This window comes from Geotrypetes seraphini, chromosome 6 (assembly GCF_902459505.1).
Source record: "Geotrypetes seraphini chromosome 6, aGeoSer1.1, whole genome shotgun sequence".
Lineage (NCBI taxonomy): Eukaryota > Metazoa > Chordata > Amphibia > Gymnophiona > Dermophiidae > Geotrypetes > Geotrypetes seraphini.
The window spans coordinates 219,258,785-219,286,661 of record NC_047089.1 but is presented as its reverse complement, the minus strand read 5'-3'; the positions used below and the strand labels follow the sequence as shown (position 1 = coordinate 219,286,661).

Sequence of the window (27,877 nt, the reverse complement as noted above, 5' to 3'; positions counted from 1 at the left end):
TGAAGGACACGGTACTACATGAAAGGGTCCAGAGAAGAGCGACTAAAATGGTTAAGGGTCTGGAGAAGTTGCTGTTCAACGAGAGATTAGAGAAACTGGGCCTCTTCTCCCTTGAAAAGAGGAGGCATGATGAGGCATGATCAAAACATTCAAGATACTGAAGGGAATAGACTTAGTAGATAAAGACAGGTTGTTCACACTCTCCAAGGTAGGGAGAACGAGCAGGTACTCCCAAAAGTTAAAGGGGATAGATTCCGTACAAACATAAGGAAGTTCTTCTTCACCCAGAGAGTGGTGGAAAACTGGAACGCTCTTCCGGAGGCTGTTATATGGGAAACACCCTCCAGTGATTCAAGACAAAGTTAGACAAGTTCCTGCTGAACCGAAACAGATGCAGGTAGGGCTGGTCTCAGTTAGGGCACTGGTCTTTGACCTAGGGGCCCTTGCTTGAGCGGACTGCTGGGCACGATGGACCACTGGTCTGACCCAGCAGCGGCAATTTTTATGTTCTTAGTCTCCTGCAGTGCCTGAACTGAGCACAGGTTCATAGGCTGTGCACCCAATAGATTGTAGGGCACCAGGCAATGCACACAAGGCTTTCAGTGAACTCCTTGTGAACAGTAAGCAGTCAAATAGGTGGCATTTTAATGCTTTCTTTTCAGATCATGGATAAGGTAATAGGATGACCAGTGGAAATAGAGAATATGAAGACAGGAAGTAAAGAGAAAAAATGGATGCCTTCCATCTGCAGGGATGCTCACTGTTCTCTACTTGTGAGGGGTGGATTGGGATTTATCAGCAGAGATAGCCACAGCAGGAGGAGGAGGGAGCAAAGGCAGAATTAGGATCACTGCCACCTTTGTACGCCTAGTTTAAAGTGCCTGGCCTTGAGGAGCAGAGCCAGGATCCACGCTTGGCCCTCCCTCACAGCAGAAACTTTAGGGGGGGAAATTACAACTCCACTCCATGTCTGTTCCCCCACCCTACACACACATTAAACATTTGCTTGTTACAAAGTGGCACAATGACGGCTGTATCTACAGAATGAGTGTTTCACTAAGGCATGCCCAATCATTCCTACCAAGCACAAAATATTATACCCATTTTCAATAACAAAGTGCTTTTAATTTGTTACACATGTCCTCGCAGAGACTTGGGGGATATGCAATGAAGGGGCATAGCCATAGCAGTCCTAGGCAAACACCACACAGCTTTTCTATATAGTGCCAGCAGCTGCTATGGCAAAATCAGAAAATTTCTTAATCTGGGGCAGTTAAATGCTCCCCTTCCTTTAATCTACAACAGCAGGAGTACCATATTACTGTAAAAGGCCCAGTAGTCTAACCCCCCATGAATATAATATCACACATCTTGTATACTTTGCCTCCCCCTTCCCATCTTTCTTTTCCCGGTACCTACAAGTTACATATGCTCTGAACTGCCTACATAGAAGGGGCCTTTCAGCTTAGAAAATGTATTTAAGTAACTACTTCAGCAGCTGTGCAAATTCCTTTGAAAATTGTTTCTTGAAAGCTTCTATACTGCTGCTAAGAACTGGGGGAGTTAATTCAGAGTGGTATATAGGAGCTTTGTAATGGTATTACAATACATGAGCTTCTGTAAAAGGTATTACAAAACAGTTTGTGTTTCTTGGGATGGTTTTTCTCATCCTGTGGGCGTACTCAGGTTTCAATACAGATAATTAACTTCTGTCCAGAGGCTGAAGGAAAAAAAAAATTAAAAAAAAATTAAAAAAACCATAAAGGTTTATTTTTTACCGTTTTTACAGCAACTGCGTGAAGTTTCAATGTGAAATTTTACAGTTGTCTTTAAGTACCAAGTGGGACGAGTAACTTTAAAAACTGAAAAGTTAGACTTTAGGGTGACCACCCAGCAATTTTTCACCATTTTGATAATGTTTGCACTGTTAAACTAGCATTATTTGAAGGAAACCCCCCCCCTCCAAGCAATGATAGCAGCTTACTGTTAATATCATAGTGCATATTCATTGGGGAATCTTGAAAACCCGACTGGATTCCAGCCCTCGAGGACCGGAGTTGCCCACCCCTGCTCTAGGGCATGCTGTGGCCAACACACAAGTCCATACAGCATGACACTAACCCAAGACTGAGCGAGTTGACAACTAGCCCAAGTTTGCTATTACCCATCAAGCATTGATCTACATAAGTCAGACCAAGCATAGCAACCATGGTGACATTAGAACTAGACAATCCACCCTCAAGTAGGTCAAGAAGACTCAAATATTCCCATAAAAGTTTATTATTATTATTTTTTTTTACAAAGTCCAAGTGATCATATTGTATTCTGCTTACTGCTGCATCTGTGGATGGGAAGGGAAAACAAACACACCCAAAAAAATAAAGTTAGGCCAAATCCTAAACCAGAATGATGCCCAACCCATAGAGCTGAATTGAAACCTTACCTCAAAAGCACATGTTATTTTGCCGACAGTTTCTTGCCCCTTCCAGTTCCTTTGCCCTGCAGGAAGGTAGTTGAGAGATCAGGCACCTCAAAATGGATGGCTTCCCTTACCTCAGTAATAGAAGCCCGAGGATTATCATGCCTTTCTCCCTCCCCTTATTCAAAAGTTCAAAGGACACTTTTGTACCTTTTTCACTGGGCTGTCTTCATCCTCCACAGATGCCATACTAAAAGACATGGACATGGACATCAAGACTTCATATATGAAGACCCTATTTGACATTTGCAGAAGTCTAAGTCATACCAGAATTATCCTGACCACTTGATACTGCCATCTTTTCTAGTTTTATGAACTAGGAAGACTGAGCAGACTTACTTCAGCATCAACTAGAATCCACAGGCTTCCCAACCCAAATTTAATCCAGTGATGTGCACATAACTAAAAACCAAACCAACATGTGTTCTAAGAGAAGCCCCCCACCTCATATCCATACTCACTCATCTTCTGCTTCTTCTTTATCAAGTTTCTTTTTCTAGGACAAAGTGTTTAATCAAGGTAAATGTAGGTATTTAATCTGTCTTCTTATTCCCCCCTCCCAGCCCAAGCCCCTTCAAGACCAACATCTCCCTTTTCTGCCATGAAGGCATGTAAGTCTATAGCAGGGGTCCCAAAGTCCCTCCTTGAGGGCTGAATCCAGTCGGGTTTTCAAGATTTCCCCAATGAATATGCACGAGATCTGTGTGCATGCACTGCTTTTAATGCATATTCATTAAAGGAATCCTGAAAACCCGACTGGATTCAGCCCTCAAGGAGGGACTTTGGGAGCCCCTGGTCTATAGTAATCCCCAAACTGAGGATGCCCAAGTGTATACAATCCTAGGTAAGCAGCAGCCACCATGGCCTAGTGGCTCACTTGAGAAGACTGCAGCCCCTTTACTGCATTTGAGGTAAAATTACTGTCTAAAGGTGAATGTTCCTAGACAGGGCCATGACTGGTTTTAGTGTCAAGAGAAAAAACAGTATGACGTTATTACAGGATTGAAAATGCCATATCTTGTGGCTTTTATATTTTGAGTAAAACTATTAGGCTGTGTGTCAAATTTTGGAGATAAAGGGCTTGGCACTAGTGAAAAAAATGGTGCATTTGTGTGGGAAAAAGCCAGCTACTAGCTTTAAATTGTGTAATATATTTACCTGCCTGGAATTTCTAGGAAGCTATGCAAAAAAAAATAAAAATTTCAGTCAGTAATTTGTGTAAGTGCTCTGATAGTTTGTTAATGTCTCAAACTATGTGCCACTGTACAGTGGTGTGCCCAATATCCCAGAATTTTACTTTTATTTTTTAAAAATTCCTTTCATATGTATACAATAGTAGAATAGACACTACGTATGTCGCATGGGCTGTGTGCTTAAGGATGCAAATGCCTAGACAAACATCATTGATGCGATTGGTCCTTGAAAAACAGCAAGCAATTTTGTTTTATTTTTTATGAGGTAGTTATCCTAACTAGAGAAAAAGCAAATCAAGGCTTTTCCATGTGGATCTTTTTAGCTTTGAGAGAAGTTAATTGGAAAACAAAAATGAAAAACCACCAAACGACTGCAGATTGTGGATGATGAAATGTGTTTGCTTGTCGACTATCAAGTCGTGTTTTAAGTTAATTTGCACTAAAAAAAAAAAAAAAGCACATCCATTGCATTGATTAGCAATTCTATCTACTTTAGTTTCACTGTTGTTAGTTACCCATACATAGCTTAAAGAACTTTAAATAACTCGCAAAACCAAACAAAAATGTGAAATTGTGATTACGATTATGTGCCACAAAACCAAACACCAACCACATTTGCTCATTTACTCCCTCCTTTACAAACATAGCACGGGTTCGAGCGCCAGCAGTAACTGCATAATTTGATCACTATCGGGTTTGTAAAGCTTGAAAAAATAAAGGAGCTATACTTAAATTGATACACCCTATTTATTGGGCTTCTTTTTTGCAGGCACTGTAGAACAGGTCGTTGGATGTCCCAGGCTGCTTTTGAGTATTGCCCAGAGGGGGGCACTTGCTTTGTCATAAGATGGTGTCTCATGGCTCACAAATGTATTCTGCAACACTGGCTCTCTCCGGATCCTTCTTTGTTCTGGTGGTGGAGAGCTCAGGTTCATACATTGGCTCTTTGGGAGTCGACTGGTTCAGCTAAGTGTAGGTGCCACTTTTTACTCCTTTGGGATTATTTGCAATTCTTACTTCCTACGGGGCGTAGTCTTATTTATAATACCCTTGCTTAACCCATCGGTGGGTCAGCTGGACACCTAGCAGGATCTGAATTTTGGTCTTCCCTTTGTGTGTGGGGGGACTTGGGGGAAGGCTGTGGATAGTTGCGAGCCCCCAGAGTTACAAGAGACCAACCCTGGGATCTGTTTTCCCTCCAATAAGGAATCTTAGTATTGAGTTTTCTAGACCAGTGGTTCCCAACCCTGTCCTGGAGGACCACCAGGCCAGTCGGGTTTTCAGGATAGCCCTAATGAATATGCATGGAGCAGATGGAGGTGCCAGGCATGCAAATCTGCTCCATGCATATTCATTAGGGCTATCCTGAAAACCCGACTGGCCCGGTGGTCTTCCAGGACAAGGTTGGGAACCACTGTTCTAGACTATCCATATTGGATCTGCCAGGTGATATGGAGGGAGAGGATATTTTGATAACTGTCTTATTTTCACTACTATTTAAAAATCAGCAAGTTCCATTTAGCTGCTTATATTCTGTTCAGTTATTTGTAATTATACTATGTGCAAAAATTTAATTTAAAAAAAAATTTGTTTTAACAAAATTAACATACCCTAGTACAGGGGTAGGCAATTCCAGTCCTCGAGCCACAAGCTTGCCAGGTTTCCAGGATATCCACAATGAATATGTACGAGATGGATTTGCATGCACTGCCTCCTTGAGATGCAAGTATATCTCATGCATATTTATTGTGGATATCCTGAAAACCTGACTTGCCTACCCTTGCCCTAGTATGACATCAATAGGTAACAAAGGCTGCCAGCTGTAGTGACTCGTTACCGAGTAGCAAGTTTGCACCAGCATTAACTGCTGAACTTGGCCCCAAAGATAAATCATTTCAGTATGAGATCCATGATTAGGGGATCTTATTTGATTGGTCTATAGCAGTGGTTCCCAACCCTGTCCTGGAGGACCATCAGGCCAGATGGGTTTTCAGGATAGCCCTAATGAATATGCATGGGAGAGATCTGCATATAATGGAGGTGCCATGCACGCAAACCTGCTCCATGCATATTCATTAGGGCTATCCTGAAAACACGACTGGCCTGGTGGTCCTCTAGGACAGGGTTGGGAACAACCGATCTATAGTCTGCAGCATTGTGAAGAGCTGTCTCATTTCCACCAATTGGAGAGAAGTGTTCCAGGAAAAGGCTGAAACATTCCCGACTATGCAATTGGACAGCATATATATATAAAAAAAAAAAAAAAAAAAAAGTCTATGGGGTGAAACGACAGCTGATCCAGCTCGAGACAGGGACCTTGTGAAGCAAGGTAGTCCCATCAACTCAGCTGCCTCTGCCTATACTTCAGTAGATTCCTTCCCAGACAGGGGAACCTATGTTCTTAACCAATCCACCCCATGAGGAGTTGTTGCTGGCCCCGTTTCCCCCAGTTAGGAAGTACAGAAAGTAGTTGCTCACCAGTTGGCGTACCTTGGCCTGGCCCATTTTCTTGTTGGCAGCTGGTCTCTTCACAGGTTTTGGAGGTGATTCTATTTCTTCCTCTTCAACCTCTTCCTCCACCTCCTCCTCCTCCTCTTCCTCTTCCCATGAGTAGTCTGCTTCCACTATGAGAAATAAAGCAGAGTTTATGGGGGAATTCAGTACAGGCTAACCAAGTTAAGCACCGAATGCCGATACTAACATTGCAAATATCAAATCTACATTGTTTAGTTTAACATCGCAGGGGAGGAGACATAGGCATCCTGGGACTGTCTGCCAAGTCTCTTCCCTGAAGAAGCCCTTTCTGGAAACGTCAATCGCTCCTCCTAAACTTACTTGCTCCACTTCATCACTGACGCTGAAACCGTGGATTGAAGACAAAGTTTTATTTTATTTTTCTTTCCAGCTTATGATTTATCTTTAATCTTATCTATTGTTTTGCCTTTTGTCTTTGTTTTGTTCTATTTCTATCATTTAAATTTCTCCAGAATTCTACTGTTCAACGGCTCCCCCTTCTGCTTCTATTCCTTTCTCTCCTCTCTTCTACCTTCCAAAGTATTTAGATCAATGCTGTCTTGTTAAAATGTTTATTTTATTTTTATTTTTCCTCTAACTCTACTTTTCACTTCTCTATTACCCTCCAGGTACTTTAGTTAGATTGTGAGCCTTCGGGACAGTAAGGGAATTTTTCAAGTACCTTTCTTATTTCTAATCTTAATGTATATTTTCTGTAAACCGCTTAGAACCTAACGGATGTAGCGGTATATAAGAAATAAATTACATTACATTAGTATTCTATAATTATGCATAATAGTTATGTACCAATGTTTAGGCACAAACAGCTTACACTGTCATATCACTGGTGTGTTACTCCTTGTGGAATTCTGTGCAAAATGTTTGTACAATTTTGAAATATGGTGTGCAGAAATTTCAAAGTTATTTATAGTGTTTTGAGTAGAATTCTATCCAGAGGCCTGAAATTCTTTCAAGTTCCATCCTTCAGTTCCCTCACTCCTACTGCAGATCTGTCTCCCCTTTAAATACTCCACCCCACCCATTTGCAGTCCAGCATTTGTGTGTCCCTTGCCTCTCTGCATCTGACTGAAATCTCCCCCAACAATGAGAGCCAACATACCTGTGGGTCTCCCAAAGCAGCAGTGGTTGTGGCCAGCTAAGGCAGTGCTGTGAACAGGCTGCTCCGCCAGGGCCTTCCACAAGCATTCTGTTCACAACACTTCCTCTGTTGGTCACTGCTTTGGGAAGCCTGCAGTTTGTCAACTCTCATTTGGGGGTGGGAGAAAGGTTCAGTCAGGGGCAGAAGTTTCAAGTTTATTAGGATTTTATATACTGCTTATCAAGGTTATCTAAGCGGTTCTTTACAATCAGGTACTCAAGCATTTTCCATGTACTCAGAATTCCTCCATGATTAAAGTATAAATTAATGTTGCACACCAAGGGCATAGAATGAGTTATACACAGCTTCATGTGCTGGGCACACTCCCGATTGGCTTGTGCCCCTCTCACCACCACCCCCTCTTAGCAATCAAACCAAGGATTTTTGTGCCCAGGTAATAAAATTGACTAACTGCAGTTGTGTACCAGTTAGCAGTTGCCAACCAAGTTGCAAGTGCAGGTTTAGAATAGTGCTAGTTATGTTAAGCATGGTGCAAAAAAAAAAAAATAAATAAAAAAAAAGGTACAGTGGTGCCTCACACAACGAACTTAATTCGTTCCAGGAGCAAGTTTGTTATGCGAAAAGTTCGTTATGTGAAACGCGTTTTCCCATAACAATACATGTTAAAAAAAATAATTCGTTCTGTAGCATAAAATATGCTAAGATGACATAAAAAAAGATAAATTTATCTTGTTAGAGCTGTTAGCATGATATAGAGGGGATATATGTGAAGGGAAGGGGAGGGGAGACAGGGGTTTTGTTGATCCTTGCTGTGTATTATAATCACCCCCCACATACTCCCCAGTACCTTTTTTAATTCCTCCCATCTTTCCCAGCCAGTGGCGTACAGGCCAGAAGCGCAGAGATCAGGAGCAATTCCTCTGCACGCCTGTGTGGGCCCATGCCGATCTCCGAATGGCTGCAGTTAGTTCTTGTGAGTCCCGCGAGAGCTGACTGCAGCCATTCAGAGATCAGCGCAGGCCCAGGCAGTAGCACAGAAGGCTTGCTCTTGATCTCTGTCTGCGCTTCTGGCTGGGAAATTTGCTAGACCACCAGTTCGAGTGAGCGGGTGAGATTAAAGTTGCAGCAGTGGTGGCTTTTTTAAAAAAATATGTGGCGGCGGGGGGAGGTTTAAAAATATGCGGTGGCGGCAGAGGCTTAAAAATATGCAGCAGCGGCGGCAGGGGGGGTTTAAAATATGTAGCGCCACTGCACAGGGAGCCAGGCGGAGAGAGGGCAGTTAAGCGATGCAGCTCGGGCGACTTCGTTGTGTGAAACGAAGTTCGTTGTGGGAAGCAAGACCTGAAGTTCGTTGTGCGCAGCGTTCGCTGTGCGAGGCGTCCGTTATGCGAGGCACCACTGTACATGCAAGATTATAAAATGAGGGGGGGGGAGAAGGTGCAGCAGTAACTTCCAACTGAGCAGTGAGCTAAGTGACACATCACATGGGCAACAGCCAAGTCTCCTTAGTCCCCCAAGAGCTGCATCAGGTAATGTTAACTGGCTGATGTGCAGACTGCAGTGGACAAGTCCTTCCTCTTAGGCTGTAATGCTGCTCAGATTTGCTGTCACTTTTTTTTGCAGTGGGTTGTCTATTGTTATTTGGGTCATTTGACAGACGTTCAGGAAATATGTTTATAGGATTATGTTATTGCACCTTTTGGGAGTTGCAGTGCTCCCGTTCCTATACCAGCTCTTGGATTTTTGGGTGTTAGCAGAAGCACTCGCACAAGAATAAGTCTTCCAGAAATTAAAGACCTCCTAGGCTTCCAGAAAATGCAACAGCAAGCATTCAGATGCCAAGGTATGAAGATTCTTTCTGAAGAATGCATATTCTTGGACAATGTGCATTCTTCAGAATGGAATATTTAAGTCTAATTGCCAAAGTTCTTTTAGAACAAGCAGAATGGGTAATGTTCTGAAAGCTCCTATGGGCAGGATAGCTCTCCAATAGTTCAGGGGGGGGGTCCTCATATTCCAAGCTTGTGGTCCCTCTGGGTACCTTCTCCCCCCCCACCCCCATTTCCCCTTTCTTCCTCAGTCTGCCTTCCTCAGTTCCCAACAGTCAGTTTCCCACAGCTCTCCGCTAAACAATCTGATCATACCAACCTTGTGAAAGTGCCAGAATGTTCAAAGAAGTGCCCTGGTTGCAGAAAGGATGAGCACACTAGATCCTCATGAATTGTGTGTCCACTGTCTGGATTTGACACACTAACCCAGCTTGCACTGTGCCCACATGTTTCTGTTTGCATGCAAGCTCCATAAATAGGTACTGAAAGACTTCCAGAGGTGGGAAGCCAGGGGACATCCAGCATGCATCAGGAACTGGCAGTGACAACCACGCCAAACAACCCTGGTAAGAAATCCCTAATGATTTCCCCTAGCACCCCCCAGGGAGCCTCTTTCCACCCCTGCGATCATGAAGTGACAATCAGCCATCCACTTCTTTGGGGGGGGGGGCACCAAGTGGCAGACCTGATGCCCTCCATGTGGATCCCCCTTGAAAAGCCCTACTGTGGCTCCTCCAGGCCTTGCCCCCCACATGGCTGCAGGAAGCTGCACCAACATTAGGGAATGCCACACAGGCCCAGGATGCTGGCCATGCTGAACAGCTGCGGCATCCAGTCAGTGACCAGCCCTGCCCCCCTCAACCATGGCAATGGAGGAACTCCAGAGGGGCATTCCTAAACACATCAATGATGGTGCTTATCAGGCAACTCCCATTTAAGGCAGGGAGGGATGGCACTATAGCACACAAAAGCCCTGCCAACAATGCATGGGCAACAATTCCACAGTTCACAGCGGCCAGGACTAATACTCCCGCAGTCAGATTAGCGATCGAATCTCGTAAGGAAATTCATTCCAACTAGTCTCAAAGATGTATGCAAAAGATTGAGAGAGATATCCCATAGCTTTAACATCCTTAACAGAAGGGAATGAGAGTTTAAATGTTTGAGACAATCTTGATCCAGTAGGTCGTAAGGAATTAAATGATAGCTACTAACGATGTAAAGATACCAGGTATAATTTTAAAAATTATACTAGCGCAATTGAAATTAATTCTAAGATGAATTGGCAACCAGTGAAGTGCTTTCAACAAAGGGAAGATGTGTTCAAACTTCATTTTTCCGAAAATCAATTTGGCCGGCATATTTTGGACTAATTGCAGCCTTTTTAAATTACCGTTGCTCAAACAGATGTATAATGAGTTGCAATAGTTCAACTGAGCTAATATAATTGCCTGCACCAGGGGACACCAGGATCCTCCAGCGATGGGTCATTGCAGCATAAGATGCCACAGCTGCTGAACCCTCACAAAGGAGGGCGTGCACACTCTTACTCCTCCACCTCAAAGATAGAAGAATCACAGGCATTGGGAGACAAACGAGCAGACACCTGTCCACCAGCTCATCCTCAGCCTCACCACCTCCAAAGCAGCACACTAGCAGCAGAAGACACCCATCAGGAGTCCAGAGCTGTAACCCCTCACCAAATGATCAACATACCAGCATGCTCCAAAGGGCAGACCAGCAATAGTTGCTTCACCTCTTGACAGTTGCTTGCACAACAAAGGACTTCTACTGCAGCCTACTCTCCAGATCCAAACACAGAACATATCAGACAGGCCCTTGGCGGACAAACACTTCAACACGGACCTGGGTGATGATGGACACCAGCTTCCTCAGCACTTAGAATTTGGACCTCTCATCTACCTCACCAACACTGCACCCTAACTCCCCCTTTCATAGGGTAAGGCTGAGCCTTCCCTAACATCATGGCTGGAGGACCTAGCCTACCCCAAATTCCTCCAGAAGCTTTCCATGCAACTCAACATCTGCACAGGGGATACTCCAGAATCCACCAACTATCAATAAGGACTTCTGCAGTGTTTCGGACAACCTAAACACTCCTTAGCAATCCTGGTGCACAAGACTTTTGGACTGCAGGGTTAAAATAGGTTAGAACCCTCCCCCAGACTTCCAATGTCCAAAAGACTGGACCTCAAATACCAGGTACATAAACCTCATTTCCCACAAGAATCCATAGTGGTCACCTCAGCACGTGATACAGAATAATCCACATGCCCTCCAATGTACCGCCAGGAAAGAACCCAAAAACCCTAGACTGCATAGGGAAGAGATCATTCCAGAGTACCATGCTCAGCTCATAATCCAGGATAGAAGAGCCTGAGTATGCTGAACAATGGGAGGGAGGGAAGAGAAATTCTGGATCATGGTAGGAGGAAACACTTTGTATTGTGTTCAAACAAAAAGGTTGACCCTTGGTACTCCACAGAACCAGAAGTGACGAGAACAAACACACTGGAGAAGATGTTCAAGATTCAGGCTTTATTGAAAGTACAGTCCAATAATCCACATGAAAAAGGTACCTAGGACCCAAATGCTTAGGAGGAGTGGCACTATGGACCCAACAGTGTGTTTCAACAAAACTGTCATCCTCAGGGGTCTCTGAAGGTCCTAATGTAAAAAAAACAAAACCTTGTGGATCAAAGACTAAAAAGAATCCTGGGTGAAAACTGTGTGGTTAAGAAATCCTCAAAAGCGAGAGAAATTTGTATTGTGTTCAGCAGAGAAGAAAATGTATATTTTGTTTGATTTCTCCAGTGTTAGAAGTACTTGCTGTGGCTGGTGGGGAACCCCAAACATTGCCAGCTGAGCACCTTCTCCAAAGGCAGCCACTGGCAACATCCCAGAGCCACTAGGAGGTGCCAGCATCTGTAACTCAGGTACACTGCTGCTGCCTGCAAAGCTTGTCAATAGGGATCCCCAGCCACCTTCAAATGAAGTCCTGATCAGCTGGAGTATTTATATTTTATAATTTACATTAGAGGCCCTGGCAGAGACCCATTTACAAGTATGTATTCTTCCCCCAATTAATATTTCCAAATAAAGTGTTTGCTTATTTGTAAATGGTCTCTACCAGAGCCTTTAATTCAGCAGCTTAATTAAATTAAAAATACTTCTGAAGTTTATGGAGATGAGCGGGGACAGATTTAATTTTTGTCCCCACACAACTTTGACACTCCATTTCCCCAGGTACTTTGTCAGATTGTGAGCCCACTGGGACAGATGGGAAGAAATCCTTTAGTACCTGAATAAACTGCTTAGGCTATAAGCAGTACATAAATACTAACATAAAGGGTTCCTTTTATCAAGCTATCAAGCTGCACCAGCGGGGTTAACACACGCGCGACTTATCACACATTACCCCTGCGCTGGACTAAAAACTACCACCTGCTCAAGAGGAGGCTGTAGGGCTAGCGCAGCCGGCGGTTTAGCACGCAGTATTACGCGCATTAAACTGCTAGCGCAGCTTGATAAAAGGAGCCCAAAGTTTCAAGTTTATTTATAGTTTGGTATACCTACCATCACAGGTATCTGGTTTACAATATTAAACATTTTTAAATGGTTAAGGAAACAAAAAACTATATATGTAAAATAGAAAAAAAAAAAAATAGGGCATGTAGGGGCCAAGGACAAAATTTAGACGGATTAGAGACGAAAGGAGCATGGGGGAGGGGAAGGGAAGAGGGAGAGGGTAAAACACGAGGAAAAAAGGGTGGGGGGGAGATTGCTTCTTAAGTGGTTGTCTGATTTTATTTTCCCTTGATCAAGATTCTTAACTGCAATTTTGGTATGCATCTCTGAAGAGAAATGTTTTGAGGTTAGTTTTAACCTGTTTAGAGAATTTTCGCAGTGAAGATGGAAGCATTGCATTCCAGAGGGTGGGGCAGTTGCGGAAAAGAGTGTTTCTAGTATAATCACAGGTCATTAATTGAGGTTACTGTCATTAAGTAATGATTGGAGGATCTAAGGACCCTATTAGGGGTGTGGGAGATAAGATATTTGTCTAAGATGGCAGGTGCGTGGGAAATCTTAATTTTGACAATAAGGAGTATTTTAAATGTTTAGTGTGAGACTGGTAACCAATATGATCCTTGAAGAAGCAGGGTGACATGGTTGTATTTTTTGGCTTTATAGATGAGTTTAATCGCGGTATTTAGAATTAGTTGTAGTCGACGGATTTCCTTTTGGGTTATTCCATGGTATAGTGAATTGCAATAGTCTATGTGTGAGATCAGTGAATGAATTAGAGTTTGGATAGAAACAAGTTCTAGAATGAATTAGATGCAGTTTGCAGAAGCAGTTTTTAGTTAGTGAGATAATTTGGTCATGGTAGTTAAGATCTTTATCAAAGATGATGCCTAAGAGTTTTAATTTGGATTTGATTTGGAGAGGAATGGAGTCGATGCAAATTTGTCCAGTTAAGGTGTTTGACTGGGAATAGCAAAATCACGAGGGATAGAGGGGTATAGATAGAGGGCTACTGCACAGGTCCTGGACCTGTTGGGCCGCCGCGTGAGCGGACTGCTGGGCACGATGGACCTCGGGTCTGACCCAGTGGAGGCATTATTTATGTTCTTATGTTCTATGTTTAAAGAAAGGATGTTGGTTTGTAGCCATAGACTGATTTTGTCCTGTTTGAGATTAATTTCTTGGATGTTTGCTGGGTTAATGGGGTGGCGAAATTGAATATATCTGCATAGGCAAAAGGAGTGAGTCAATTAAGGGGCTAAGAAAATATTGAATTGGGGGGGAAGAAGAATAGAACCTTGTGGGACACCATAGGTTTGGAAGATTGGGGGGAAGAGGATATTCCTTTAGAGTAAACTTGGACATTCTGATCAGTGAAGTAAGAGGTGAACCAAGAAGAGCAGATTCAGTTATGCCACTGTTTAAGACGGTTGAGAAGTAGGTCATGATCATTTGTATAAAAGGCAGCCGAAAGATCGAGGGACATCAAGAGAAGTGATCATGAAAGTAGTAAATGGTGGAAGTGCCCCAAGACAGCCAACATTCTTACAATCCAGATTTAATGTCAAGCTTTGAGCCATTGCTCGAGTGACAAATTGATAACATACTGGTAAAAACTAAGGGTCCAGTAGCATGCCTTTAATCTTGACCATTTCTCATGCCACCCACATAAAAGCCATTTGCATACTCACAAGCAATGTGCTGTCCACTTATGTAAACTGGGCCAGAACCTGCTTTCAGATGGAAAGCAACTGGTGGGTTCAACTCCAATCCAGCTACGGTGGCCTGCAGAGTCAAACATGGTCGGTTACCTGAGGCAAAGTGTACAAAGCATGCTAGAACCATAGAACAGTTTCTCAAGTCAGTCCCGAGTACTCCCTTGCCAGTCAGGTTACCTACAATTAATAAAGGCTCAGACTTGTCCACGCACTTGATCAGAAGGGAGCAGAGGCTGGCGCAAGCAGCAAGTGGAAGATACTGTTTGTGCCAGCGATTAAGTGATCAATTATGGATGTGAAAGCTAAACACTACGGAAACAAGAAAAAAAAAAAAAAAAAAGAAAGATCGACTCATTTGAGCTTTAGTGCTGGAGAAGAATTGTGTGCCATGGACCCCCAGTAGAACTAAAATAGATTTTGGAAGAGATCAAACTGGCTATATCACTTAGACCAAATGTTGAAGTTATGACTTGTCTTATTTTGGTCACACTGTCAGGAAAGAAAGATCATCTGAGTAGGACATCATGTTTGGGAAGATCAAAGGAATCGGGCAAAGAGGGCTACCTGCAACCAGATGGCTGGATATGTTGTAAGCAACCATGGGGGATGATGCTGGAGGACTTGCCAGACTAGTACAAAACTGATCTTTTTAGATCTGTAATTCATCAAGTCACTAGGACTCTAGCACAAGTCAAAGGCACCTAACAAATGTGTGATTTGCATATACCATTTATTATAAGCAAATTAGACACATTCCTCGAGAATTTCCTGGAAACCTGGACTTCAAGGGAGTATTCCAGGACCAACTTGAGAAACAGTGGTAGACTCATAAGATCCCCTTTTACTCACCATTGGCAGTACAGAAGACTTCAGGGTTGCAATGGGTACTGCTTCACTTTTGTCTCCCTCATCTGGTCTGGGTATAATCTCTACAATATTGAACTCATCCTTTGCTTTTTCTCCTAGACACACCTGGAACAGAAGTTTGTTCTTATACATTAGTGTTCAGATAGCTTATTCCTTTCCTCTTCTAGTAGGTTTTCATGTCAGATGCAACAGAATACAACATTCTTACTTCTCATGATTGTCAGGCACGCCATGTAAGATTAGACTAGATATTGATCATACCCCCTATTTTTATTTACTATCCAGTTAGTTGAAGGCCAGTTAGACAAAATCTGTTCTCTGATCCACCAAAAAGCCTGAAGTGTACATAGAAACAATGGCAGAAAAAAAAAAGTGAAATGGCCCATCCAGTCTGCCCATAAAAGGCCAACATTGCTCAGCTCAAGTATGCATCAAAGCAGGGATCTCAAAGTCCCTCCTTGAGGGCTGCAATCCAGTCGGGTTTTCAGGATTTCCCCAATGAATATGCATGCACTGCAGCCCTCAAGGAGGGACTTTGAGACCCCTGCATCAAAGGTAAATTAAAGTTGGCTAGGAATATATTAGTAGCTTGGTTTTCTATTTCTTCCAAACCCACATCTCTACTCTGAAGTCCTGTCCTCCTCCCACCACAGCCCAATACATACCGTCCGCAGCACCAGCTGATACACATACTTATCAGTATCCATCATCTTGAAAACATAGGTGCGATTCTGCTCATTCAGTTCACATCCTGTGCAAAAAAAAAAAAAGAACACAGCCATCCATAACTTTCCTCCAAGAGATCATATGGTAATACGACTGCAGATCTCCCATGAGCAGGAAGATTATCTTGATTCTTATTCCGAGCTTAAACCACTCTAGTCCTAGAACAAGGAATGAAGTTCTTCAAACCGTATTAACTTTGTTTCCCATACGCCATTAATTGGAGGTACACAAGCATGGATGTTGCCTCTGTATCTAAATTTGTCACCCCCATCTGCTTGACGTTTACTCCTGTCTAGCTTTATCTGTGCCTATGCCACAGAAAGCAGCAATATCCTGGCTCCCTTCAGGGGTGTCAAAGTCCCTCCTCGAGGGCCACAATCCAGTTGGGTTTTCAGGATTTCCCCAATGAATATGCATGAGACCTATTTGCATGCACTGCTTTCATTGTTTGCCAATATATATCATGCATATTCATTTGGGGAAATCCTGAAAATGTGACCTGCTTTAGAACCTCATCTTATATGCTGTCAGCTGTCTGAATTGCTAATAAGAAGTGTGTTTTCAAGTAAGCTAGTATATTCTCTTACCCCTCCTAACTCTTCACAGTAAATAGTACAATGTTTATAGAGCCTCAGAAGTACCACCTAGCACTCATACTAATTCATTGTGTCAGGCTTTGTGTACTACTTCACCGGATCTTCCATACTTTGCTATTAAATTTATAAATACAGTACTATTCAGTGGTTGGGTACAGCGGCATTAAGCTATAGAAAGGGATAGAGTGCCTTGATAAAACCCCTTTGGGTGAAACATGTTGGCGGTATAAATTCCTGAAAGCATGACCACAAGTTTTTAGATAAATATTTTAACTATTTATACACTATGGTGGAAAAAAGTATTTATAAATTTAATAGCAAAGTATGGAAGATCCGGTGAGGAAGTAGTACACAAAGCCTGATGTAATGAATTTGTATGAGTGCTAGGTGGTACTTCTGAGGCTCTATAAACATTGTACTCTTTAGGGGTATTTAGGGAGTTAGGAGGGGTAAGATAATACACTCTTCCAATCTGAAGTTTGAGCTATACTCACAGAAAATTTAACTTGAACTATTGTGCTCTTTGGTCAATTCAAGTAAGCTAGTTTCACAGCAATGTAGTCACCCTACCTCCCACTCTTTGGGGTTCTAAAATGATGTCTTACAACACCCACAACCAACCCAGGAGCAGATCTCAACTTCAATAAAGCCAACTAGGAAAAGATCAGGAGATATTTTTCAACAGTGGTCTAGTAAGGGGGTGGACTGACTGGGGCACCGTCTTCATAGGGAGTGCTGGTGCCTATCCTCTCTGCCCCCTCCCACCTACCTCTAGCGATGTGTGCTGGCACAAGCAGCACCTTCCATCTGCTGCTTGTGCCCATCTTGACTCCCTTCTGATGTCATTTCCTGGTTGCAGGACTAGGATGTGATAAGGGAGCTGAGCAGGCAGCAGGTGGAAGATGCGGCACAGGCCAGTGAACATTTTAAGAGGTACATGGGGGCACCCAAGCAGCGGGTAAGAGTGGGGGAGGTGCAAGACACTGTCCGAGGATACCCTACTTCTGTTTAAAGCAGTCAAACTTACAAACCTTCACTCAGTTTAGCCAAGAATTTGCACCCTGCAGAAAAGCAGTTACCGTAACAGTTGTTATCCAGGGACAGCAGGCAGATATTCTCAACATGTGGGCGATGTCATCCACGGAGCCCCGTACTGGACAGCCTCGCAGACTTGAACTTTCAAAGAAGTTTGCGAGTGCCTGCACCGCGCATGCGTGAGTGCCTTCCCAAACGTAGGTCATGCATTTCCTGAGGTATCTCAGTTCAGATAGCTAGCTAAAAAGCCAACTAGGGGAGGTGGGTGGGTTGTGAGAATAACAGATCTTATCAAGGGACAACAGGCAAATATGGTAAGTACTGTGCTTTATCCCAGGGTGGCCTCCAAGCTAACCAGAATGGGATGGTAGGAGTGTTGGCAATTTAGGAGAATAAATGTTGTAAAACTGCCTGGCCAAAATGGCCATCTTATCTGGAGAAAGTATCCAAACAATGAAAAGTGTATGAACCAAGGACCAAGTGGCAGCCTTGCAGATTCCTTCATTAGGAGTTGATCTGAAGAAAGCAACAGACGCCACCATAACTCTAACTTTAGTCCATGACTCGACCCTGCAGAGGGAGACCAGCCTGAGCATAGCAGAAAGAGATGCAAACAGCCATCCAGTTGGAGATGATTCGCTCGGAAACAGGATGCCCCAACTTATTTGGATCAAAGGAGATAAAAGTTGGAGTAGTTCTGTGAGGTTGAGTGCATTGCAAGTAGAAAGCCAAAGAACATTTACAGTCCAGAGTATGAAGAACTGTTTTTCCAGGTTGAGAATGAGACTTTGGAAAGAACACTGGAAGAACTAATTGATCGAGATGAAATTCTGAAACCACTTTAGGCAAGAATTTAGGATGAGTATGGAGGACCATCTTGTCATGATGGAATACTGTGAAAGGTGGATCTGCCACTAGAGCTTGTAGCTCACCGATTCGTCTAGCAGAGGTGAGTGCAATGAGAAAAACCACTTTCCAAGTGAGATATTTAAGATGAGCCGAATTTATTGGTTCAAAAGGAAGCTTCATCAATTGAGCAAGAACATTGAGATCCCAAACCACTGGAGGCAGCTTGAGAGGTGGTTTGACATTGAAAAGTCCTTTCATAAATCTGGAAACCACAGGATGAGTAGACAGGGGCTTCCCTTCGAAGGGCTGATGAAAAGCATCAATTACACTTAGGTGAACTCTAATAGATGTAGATTTGAGGCCAGATTGAGATAAGTGCAGCAGATAATCCAAAACCGATGGAGAAAAGTTTTTGGTTTTATTTAACAAGAAATGCGCTGCACAGCGACTATAAAAAAAACAAAGAAAGCCACGGTGCGAGAAGGTGAACTCAAAGATGGTAGAGCTGAGAAACAGGTGCTTCTTGGCTCTGCGAAAAACTGAGACCTGAGGTACCTCACAAGAGACGCACGACTTATGTTCAGTGGGAAGGCACTCGCACATGCGCGGTGCAGCATTCACTTTGAAAGTTTGACACGCAAGTCTGCTTGCGAGGCTGTCCACTACGGGGCTCCGTGGATGACGTCACCCACATGTTGAGAATATGCTGCTTGCTTTTTCTGGGATAAGTACTGCTATGAATTAATCATGAACTATTTTGATAATCCATTTTAAGTACTACTAGTGTATCTTTAAAGTATGCTCTGGTCTCAGATCCATATGTTCAAAACACACCGTGCCTTTAACGATTGACAAAACCAGTTTTAACCTGTTTAGTGTTGAAGTATTTCAGCTATCAATGCCCAAAATGGCTAATTGCAATCTTTTCTGTAGTTTCTAAAAATCTCCGATAAATCATATGTACATGGATTACAATGATCTCATCAATATTAAAATGAGCACTCCAATCGATGTCCGATGATGCACGAAATGAAGTGCTCTGAAATCTGCGACAGGTCTGGAGGTGCATATGGGCACAGGTGTGCATGTGTTATCTGTTAGATGCATAATATCAGTCTCCATTAAATCAGGAAGCCCACTCCATTCCTGCTTCAGCTAACTCAAGCCCCCCCCTCCCCACATAAACACATGAAGATAGGCAGGAAAGATGCCTACTCCCTCCTGCTTCAGGGCCCCCATGCAAACCCCCACCCCTCTAAATGAAGATTGGCAGGAGAGGGATGCCTACTCCCTCCAGCCAGCAGGCCCGCCTCAGGTTATCTGAAACAGTCTTATGCCCCTCCAAGTGCATCACAGGATGCACCAAGAAGGGGAAGCCTGCCATTTTGAAGAGGCAGGCCTGCCAGGAGTGGGCATTAGAGACAATTTGTCCCCATCCCCACAGAACTCAAATTCCCCATCCCTGCCTGAACCACACAAACCTCAAAACACTTATGATTACCAGGCTCTTTTCAAGAATCAGTCAAAAAGACCAAGTTACATGCATTTGCGCTCTCTCCCCCCCGACTGACCACATTCCGGTGTCTTTCCCTCCATGCTCCTACTACGACTGAAGTCTGGCATTTCTCGCTTATTCTCAAACCCAACTGGTTCTACCTTCAAACTTGTTTGAGGTTTCCAGCAGCAGTTTACATGGGGTTGCCTGGAACTTTCCCTCCTCTGCATTCTGCCCTGCCAGAAACAGGAGGTTGAGTCAAGATGGGAGGCAGAACGCGGCACAGGGAAAGTGGATGCGTCAGAGGGGGAGCGGGGATGAAGGAAGGTTGGAATAAGGTTGAGATACCTGAACACGAGACTGTTATTCACGGTTTCACCAAATGTGGGAGGGTTTTTAAAAGAAAACAGTGAACAACAACAAAAAAAGTTATTAGCTGTTTTCCAGTATTCACGGTTACATAGTAACAGAGTAGATGACGGCAGATAAAGACCCGAATGGTCCATCCAGTCTGCCCAACCTGATTCAATTTAAACTTTTTTTTTTTTTTCTTCTTAGCTATTTCTGGGCAAGAATCCAAAGCTTTACCCGGTACTGTGCTTGGGTTCCAACTGCCGAAATCTGTTAAGACTTACTCCAGCCCATCTACACCCTCCCAGCCATTGAAGCCCTCCCCAGCCCATCCTCCACCAAACGGCCATACACAGACCGTGCAAGTCTGCCCAGTAACTGGCCTAGTTCAATTTTTAATATTATTTTCTGATTCTAAATCTTCTGTGTTCATCCCACGCTTCTTTGAACTCAGTCACAGTTTTACTCTCCACCACCCCTCTCGGGAGCGCATTCCAGGCATCCACTACCCTCTCCGTAAAGTAGAATTTCCTAACATTGCCCCTGAATCTACCACCCCTCAACCTCAAATTATGTCCTCTGGTTTTACCATTTTCCTTTCTCTGGAAAAGATTTTGTTCTACGTTAATACCCTTCAAGTATTTGAACGTCTGAATCATATCTCCCCTGTCTCTCCTTTCCTCTAGGGTAATCCTAACCCTGCAAGTTCGGAGGAAGAAGTGTACAGGCAACCGCAACTGGTATACAGACCAAGGCATATGTAGATCCGTTATACTTTAGTCTCAAACTGGCCCCTTGACAGGTGGCGTGTTTTCACAAAAAAAAGACACTTACACAGGGGTTTATTTAAGAACAGGAGAAAGATCTCCACAAAAGTTGTCATTAGTAATAGTCTCATCTTTTCTCTGGGAAAATAAAACCATAAAATCCAAGTTCTCTCACACATCCCACCTGCCCCTCAGCCCTTCTCTCCAAGAGCTTATTTTTAAAAAATTGTTTATATTCCGCATATCCTACAATTCTATGTGGATTACAAATTATTCAGGTACTCAAAGCATTTTTCCCTAACTGTGCCAGTGGGCTCCCACTATCTAATGTACCTGGGTCAATGGGGATTAAGTGACTTGCTTAGGGTTACTAGGAGCAGTGCGGGATTTGAAGCCACAACCTCAGGGTACCAAGGTGTACATAAGAACAAAAGAAGTTGCCCCCGCTGAGTCAGACCAGAGGTCCATCTTGCTCAGCGGTCCGCTCCCGCGGCGGCCCATCAGGCCTAGTGCCTGAACAGTGGTCCCTGATTAATTTTGTAACTTACCTCTAATCCCATCCCTATAATCTACCTCTACTCTTATCTGTACCCCTCAATCCCTTTGTCTTCCAAGTACCTATCCAAAGCTTCTTTGAACCCATGTAGCGTGCTCCTGTTTATCACATCCTCTGGTAGCGCGTTCCATGTATCCACCACCCTCTGTGTGAAAAAGAACTTCCTGGCGTTTGTTCTAAACCTCTCCCCTTTCAATTTCTCCGAGTGCCCCCTTGTACTTATTGATCCCCTTAATTTGAAAAATCTGTCCCTGTCTATTTTTTCTATGCCCTTCATGATCTTGAAGGTTTCTATCATGTCTCCTCTAAGTCTCCGCTTTTCCAGGGAGAAAAGCCCTAGCTTTTTCAGTCTGTCAGTATATGAGAGGTCCTCCATGCCCTTTATTAGCTTAGTTACTCTTCTCTGGACCCTCTCAAGTACCTCCATGTCCTTCTTGAGGTACAGCGACCAGAACTGAACACAGTGTACACTCCTCCCTCTGTATTCATGGGGGTTAGGGGTGGAGCTGACCTGTGAATACAGAAAAACCGTAAATAACTTTAGATGTTAATGCGCGGTTTTTTCGTTAAAACCCTTGGGAATATGAAGAAATTATGAATAAAAAAAAAAAAAGTGTCAGCACTACCTATCAATGCTAATCTCTACCTCCAGATGCTGGCATCACCCCTTCCTGTCAATGCCAAACCCCAACCCTCAAGGGATCCCCTGGACCTCTGAGCTTACCGACGCTTTCCAGAGAGGCAGTTTGGGGTGCGAGGAACAGCCAGGGCACCACTTCTCCTCCACAACTCTCCACCCACATTCCAGCACTGCTTCTCACTCAGATGATCTCGGCTACTGCCGCTGGCCTCGGATACGCGATGTGAACGCACGACATCAACGCCATGCACTGCACAGCGGCTGCTGAACCAGTTCGGGAATCAGGACATGGCGGTGGACTCTGGGGGGAAATATGGGTGGAGCCGAGATCTCCTGGGTAGGGAGTGGTTTCGAGGGGGAGGTTGTGTTATTTTGGGGGGTGTTTTAGAGCTGCTTAAAATTGGACAGTGGTATTTGGCACATAAAATGAGCTGGAGAAGGAAAAGCCGGAACAGCATTTGGGTTATTTATAGGACCCAAGGAATGCGTTTCTGCTTCTCACTGTGTGGCGCAGTGGTTAAAGCTCCAGCCTCAGCACCCTGAGGTTGTGGGTTCAAACCCATGCTGCTCCTTTGGACCCAGGGCAAGTCACTTAATCCCCCCATTGTCCCAGGTATATTAGATCAGTGATCTCAAACTCAAGCCCTATGTGGGGCCACATTTTGGATTTGTAGGTACTTGGAGGGTCACAGAAAAAATAGTTAATGTCTTATTAAAGAAATGACAATTTTGCATAAGGTAAAACTCTTTATAGTTTATAAAACTTTCCTTTTAACAGTTAAAAGGAAAGATATATAAACTATGAAGTTTTACCTTATGCAAAATTGTCATGTCTTTAATAAGACATTAACTATTTTTTCTGCGGCCCTCCAAGTACTCTTTTTGTTTTGTTTTTTTTTTGCAGCCCTCGCATTTAAAGTTTAATATCTTTTCTTTCTCAAAACTGACATTTCAATCACTATATTGAAAATAAAATCATTTTCCCTACCTTTGTCTGGTGACTATTTTCCATACTTTCAACTATGTTTCCAGGGCCTTCTTGTCCTTTGACTGTTTTTCTCTGTCTTCACGTTCTGCCTTGCATCCATCTTTGAAATTAACTTAATGTTCAAATTTTCTGCTTTCTTTTCAAAATCTACGTTTCCATGTCTTCCCTTCCTATCTCTCTTCTTCCGTCCTATTTCCATGGTCTGGCATCTCTTTCCTTCCTTTCTCTCCCTCCCTCCTTCCTTCCTTCCTCCTGGTCCGACATCGTCTCCTTCCCTTCCCCCATGCCCTTGCATCTCTCCCTCCCCCTCCATGGTCTGATATCTCCTTTCCTTTCCTCCCATGAACTTGGCTTCTCTTGTTCCTCTCCTCTCCCTTCTCCTTCCTTCCCTCTCTTTCCCCAATTGGGTGCAGCAGCAACATTTCCCTTCCCCGTTTCCCTGTGCAGCAGCAGCATTTCTCTTCCCCTTTCCCTTTCCCTGTACAGCAGCAGCATTTCCCTAGGGTCCCCCTTTGCAGCAGAAACATTTCTCTTTCCCCTCCCCTTCCGTTCCCTTCCTTGTGGAGCAGCAGCGTGTCTGGCCGGCTCAGTTGATCTTTCCGTTCAAAGCCGCGGTGGCGGCTGCTCGCGAGATCCGTGCCTGCGTCTGAAGCCTCTCTGATGTTGTGACGTGAGAGAGGCTTCCGATGCAGGAGTGGATAACGCGAGGAGCCGCCAACCCGCAGCTTTGAACGGAACGATGGACTGAGCCGGCCAGACATGCTGCTGCTCCAAAAGGAAGGGAAGGGGGAAGAAAAATGCTGTCTTGATCGCGTCCAGACCGTGGGCCGCACAATAGACCTGGAGAGCCTCATGCGGCCCGTGGGCCACGTGTTTGAAACCGCTGCATTAGATAGATTGTGAGCCCACCAGGACAGACAGGGAAAAAATGCTTGAGTACCTGAATAAGTTAATGTAAACCATTCTGAGCTCCCTTGGGAGAACAGTATAGAAAATTGAATAAATGCGTCAGGCTTTAGTTTATTGGCTCAGCTATTCTTCAAAGCCATTTGGGGGGGGGGGAGGAGCCAGCAAGGTAAAAATCGCAAATAAGCGAAATTACGAGTGCTGAAACTGAATACGAAGGGAGAAGTGTAGCTCTAACCACTGCACCACACACTGTTTCATGAGATTAGGAGTTACAGGTCAAACAAGTTCTTCTTGCACCTCAGTTACTGCAAATTGTCTTAAAGCCTTGTCTAATATTAGAATAAGCTATATTAAAGTTTTGCTATCACCTCAGTAAGGTCAATACCCAATCCTGTCACTGCAAAACACAATGCACAAATCTGTGAAAAAAAAAAAAGGGGTGCAGGGAGTTGGAACCTTACCATATCATTAACTCCCAGGACTCAAGGAGTAACCACCTTATGTGTAAAAAATAAAAAAGGTACAGTAATTATGCCTAAAACACTAAAAATGTTTATATATCTTATTGTAAATCGCTTAGTAAATTATGGATAGGCGATTCATCAAATTAAAAAAATAAACAATAATAATAAATAAATACACCTAACGAGAACAGGACTGTGGCAAGATTTCTAAACAAAGACATTGCAGTTAATACATTTAGAATTAAATACTATTTTCTACCTTTGTTGTCAGAGTATTTTATTTTTCTAGTTACTTTGGTCACAGTACCGGGTTGTTGTTTTTCTTGAATCTTTGTGGGGTGACCTGTCCATTTTACATATCTGCTCTCCCCCAAGTCCACCTTCCATCTATTCTGTCCAGCATCTACCCTTTATGTCATCTGTTTATATCCCCTGATTAGTATCGCCCTTCTGTGTCCCCATCCCCTCTCCATCCAGGATCCCCCCTCCTATCTATCCCTAGCCTCCCTCCATGCCTAGCATCTCTTCTGTGCCATCACCTCCCTCTTTTTTGCTCTCACCTCAGTCCAGAAACATCTCCCCTCTCGCTACTAAGGCAGAAACATCTACCTGTTGCTCCCACCAGCCTCAGCTCTCCAAAGTGATGGAAGAGGGAGAGCAGAGACCAACATTGAGCAGTAGGTAAGAGATGCTGCCAGCAAAGTTTTGAAGATTACGTGGTGCAGTAATACAGGAAAGGGGTTAAAAAGTGACAACAGCAGGCACATATCCCACTGTGCACATCTCAGGTACCCACTGGGTATGCATACTGTGTATTGGGAAACTGATCTAGATACCACCTTGTATATCTTCAATATCACCCAAATTCACCCCTTCCTCTCTGAGCATGCTACCCAGACCCTTGTCCAAGCTCTCGTAACCTCACTTAGATTACTGCAATTTACTCCTAACTGGTATCCCACAGTGTCGCCTCTCCCCCTTGCAATCTGTGCAAAACTCTGCTGCACGACTCATCTTCTATCAACCTTGCTACGCTCATCTCACCCTTCTCCTTAAGTCACCTTATTGGCTCCCTATCTGCCATCACATATAGTTCAAGATCTTATTGCTGACCTACGAGTGTATTCATTCTGCTGCCCCTCTCCTTATATACCTCCCAGAGAACTCCATTCCTCAGTTAAGTCACTCTTAGCGTTACCCTTCTCCTCCACTGCCAGTTCCAGACTTTGTTCCTTTCATCTAGCTGGCACCTATGCCTGGAATAAATTACTTGAGTTTGCCCATCAAGCCCCTTCCCTTGTTTAAAAGCAGACTGAAAACCCACCTTTTAGATAGAGCTTTCAATCCTTAACCCTACTTTTCTGCCCTCCAACCCAGCCTGCTGATTAACTGTTCCCCTTAACCGTATCCATGGCATCCTGTTTGCCCGTCTTGCCTGTTCAGATTGTAAGCTCTTTCGAGCAGGGACCGTTTTTCTTATTCTTTGCAACTCTGTGCAGCGCTGCGTGTGTCTGGTAGCGTTATAGAAATAGTAGTAATATAGAATTACAGCCACCTTGCCCCCTTAGAGAGTTTCTTACCCCATACTATGGAGACTGGCTTGTCAATCTTGCTGCTGTTACTAGCACTAGAGGCCATGATCTTCACAAATTTGTCTTCTAACTGGAGAGGAGACAACCCAAAAGCATCAAAGATGTTATGAAAGCATATTATATAGTACTAACCTGAAACAAAAAGATTTTTCTTGTTCTAGACAAGTACGATATTTGCTAAGCCGCTCATACTCATGTCTAACGTAACTAGCCATTTGATAGTTATATCACAATGACACATGCACTATAGCTAATCTTAGCACCTCGACTAGTAGGATATAAAGACAGTCCAGGAGTATAGAAAGGAGTAGTAATGGGAACACTTTTGGCAGTGAAAACAGAGTAGAGGTCAGGTAGTCTCAGGGATATTATAAAGAAAACTTACCGAAAAAGTCTGGCACTGTAACTATGGCAAATCTAGCTTGTAAATGCTCTCTGGGTTAAGTTAGTTATCCTTGCAGTACAAGTTATATTCTATGACAAATTGTAATCTGTAAACTGTATATTAGTATTAGACCCCCCCCCCCCCCTAGTAGGTGTCAAGTTAGGATAAAAACTTGTATTGCATACTCATACTACATTGTATTGCAAACTCATACTACATTCTGCCCCATTATATCCAAACTAATACTACCTCTTCTATTACAGCAAGCATTCCACACCATATTGAAATTATGGTAAATTAGTGCCCATTATAACGTGTTAAGTGTATATCGTGTACATTTAACCTGTAACCTGTTCTGAGCTCTTCGGAATCAATTAATGTTAGAGAAGAGAAAAGCAGGAAACAGACCAGATGATTATAAGAGCTCAACAAATGCTTCCAAGTACTCGAATTAAGACAAAGCTGTTGTAGTGATTATAGGGCAACTAGATATAAGCAGACACCATTTGCAAAGGCCACCAAGATGAGGTTAATTTTAGGCTAGGTTTTAGTCTTTAGATGTTAATGTTTTATAAGGTAGGTGCACTAGAGACCACCACACCATCCTTGATTTAACACACATTCCGCACAGACTTTTAAAAGTATTCTTAAAAATAAGGCAATAATATTTTTCCAGCTTATGCTGGGCACATACAGTTCTACACATTTGCAGAGGATTCCAATACATTAATGGCACCTCCATTAGTTGCTATGTTTGAAGTCTTTGAAAGATGTCTCTACAGAAGGAGACCAAACAGAAGTCCTTGGTTTTAAATTGATAGGATTGGGAGGTGGGGGGGGGGGGAAGGAGATTTTAAGACCATTTTAATTTATAATTAAAATATCCTAATTTAGCTGTTTTGTTATGTTTTTTAACTTTACAGATATAATGCACTTAAGAGTACATAATGTTTTTAAGCAATTATTTTAAGTAATAGTAACTTACTACCTCTTGTTTCAGTTACATTAACTTGCATACAGCAAGAGCTACTAGAGCCAGACTCCTTTTAACTCTTTATGGCTGACTCATACACTAGCCAAAAGCAGATTACCATAGCATAGCTATAGAAAAGAGATTATTTATTTAAAAAACAAAAACAAAAACCACTAAAAAATAAAACATAAGCGTGCTGCAGCTAGTCTTACCTCAACAGATACTAAAGCCTTTGGCTTAAACAGAGAATAAAGCACATCCGGCAGCTGCTTTATAAAGGGATAC

General features: G+C 43.3%; 1 protein-coding gene across 1 annotated transcript; it reads right to left on the bottom strand.

Annotated features, from left to right (window-relative positions):
* Positions 1-1,103: 1,103 nt before the first annotated feature.
* Positions 1,104-27,877, bottom strand: NPM2 (nucleophosmin/nucleoplasmin 2). Its single transcript, XM_033949428.1, has 10 exons — positions 27,805-27,877; positions 26,223-26,304; positions 15,932-16,017; positions 15,249-15,371; positions 14,373-14,466; positions 6,163-6,296; positions 2,941-2,975; positions 2,630-2,669; positions 2,444-2,499; positions 1,104-1,720 (listed from the first exon to the last, which is right to left on the bottom strand). Exons 2-9 carry the CDS (start codon positions 26,278-26,280, stop codon positions 2,458-2,460), a joined length of 612 nt encoding a protein of 203 aa, XP_033805319.1. The 5' UTR covers positions 26,281-26,304; positions 27,805-27,877; the 3' UTR covers positions 1,104-1,720; positions 2,444-2,457.

Bases quoted from the DNA above. Each gene is read 5' to 3' on its own strand.
- NPM2 (XM_033949428.1), bottom strand. From the start codon at position 26,280: ATGGCCTCTAGTGCTAGTAACAGCAGCAAGATTGACAAGCCAGTCTCC. The intron at 15,372-15,931 runs GTATGTATTGGG...CTTCTGTTCCAG, and splicing joins ATCAGCTGGTGCTGCGGACG to GTGTGTCTAGGAGAAAAAGC. The intron at 2,670-2,940 runs GTGAGTATGGAT...CATGTCTTTTAG, and splicing joins AAAGAAGAAGCAGAAGATGA to TATGGCATCTGTGGAGGATG.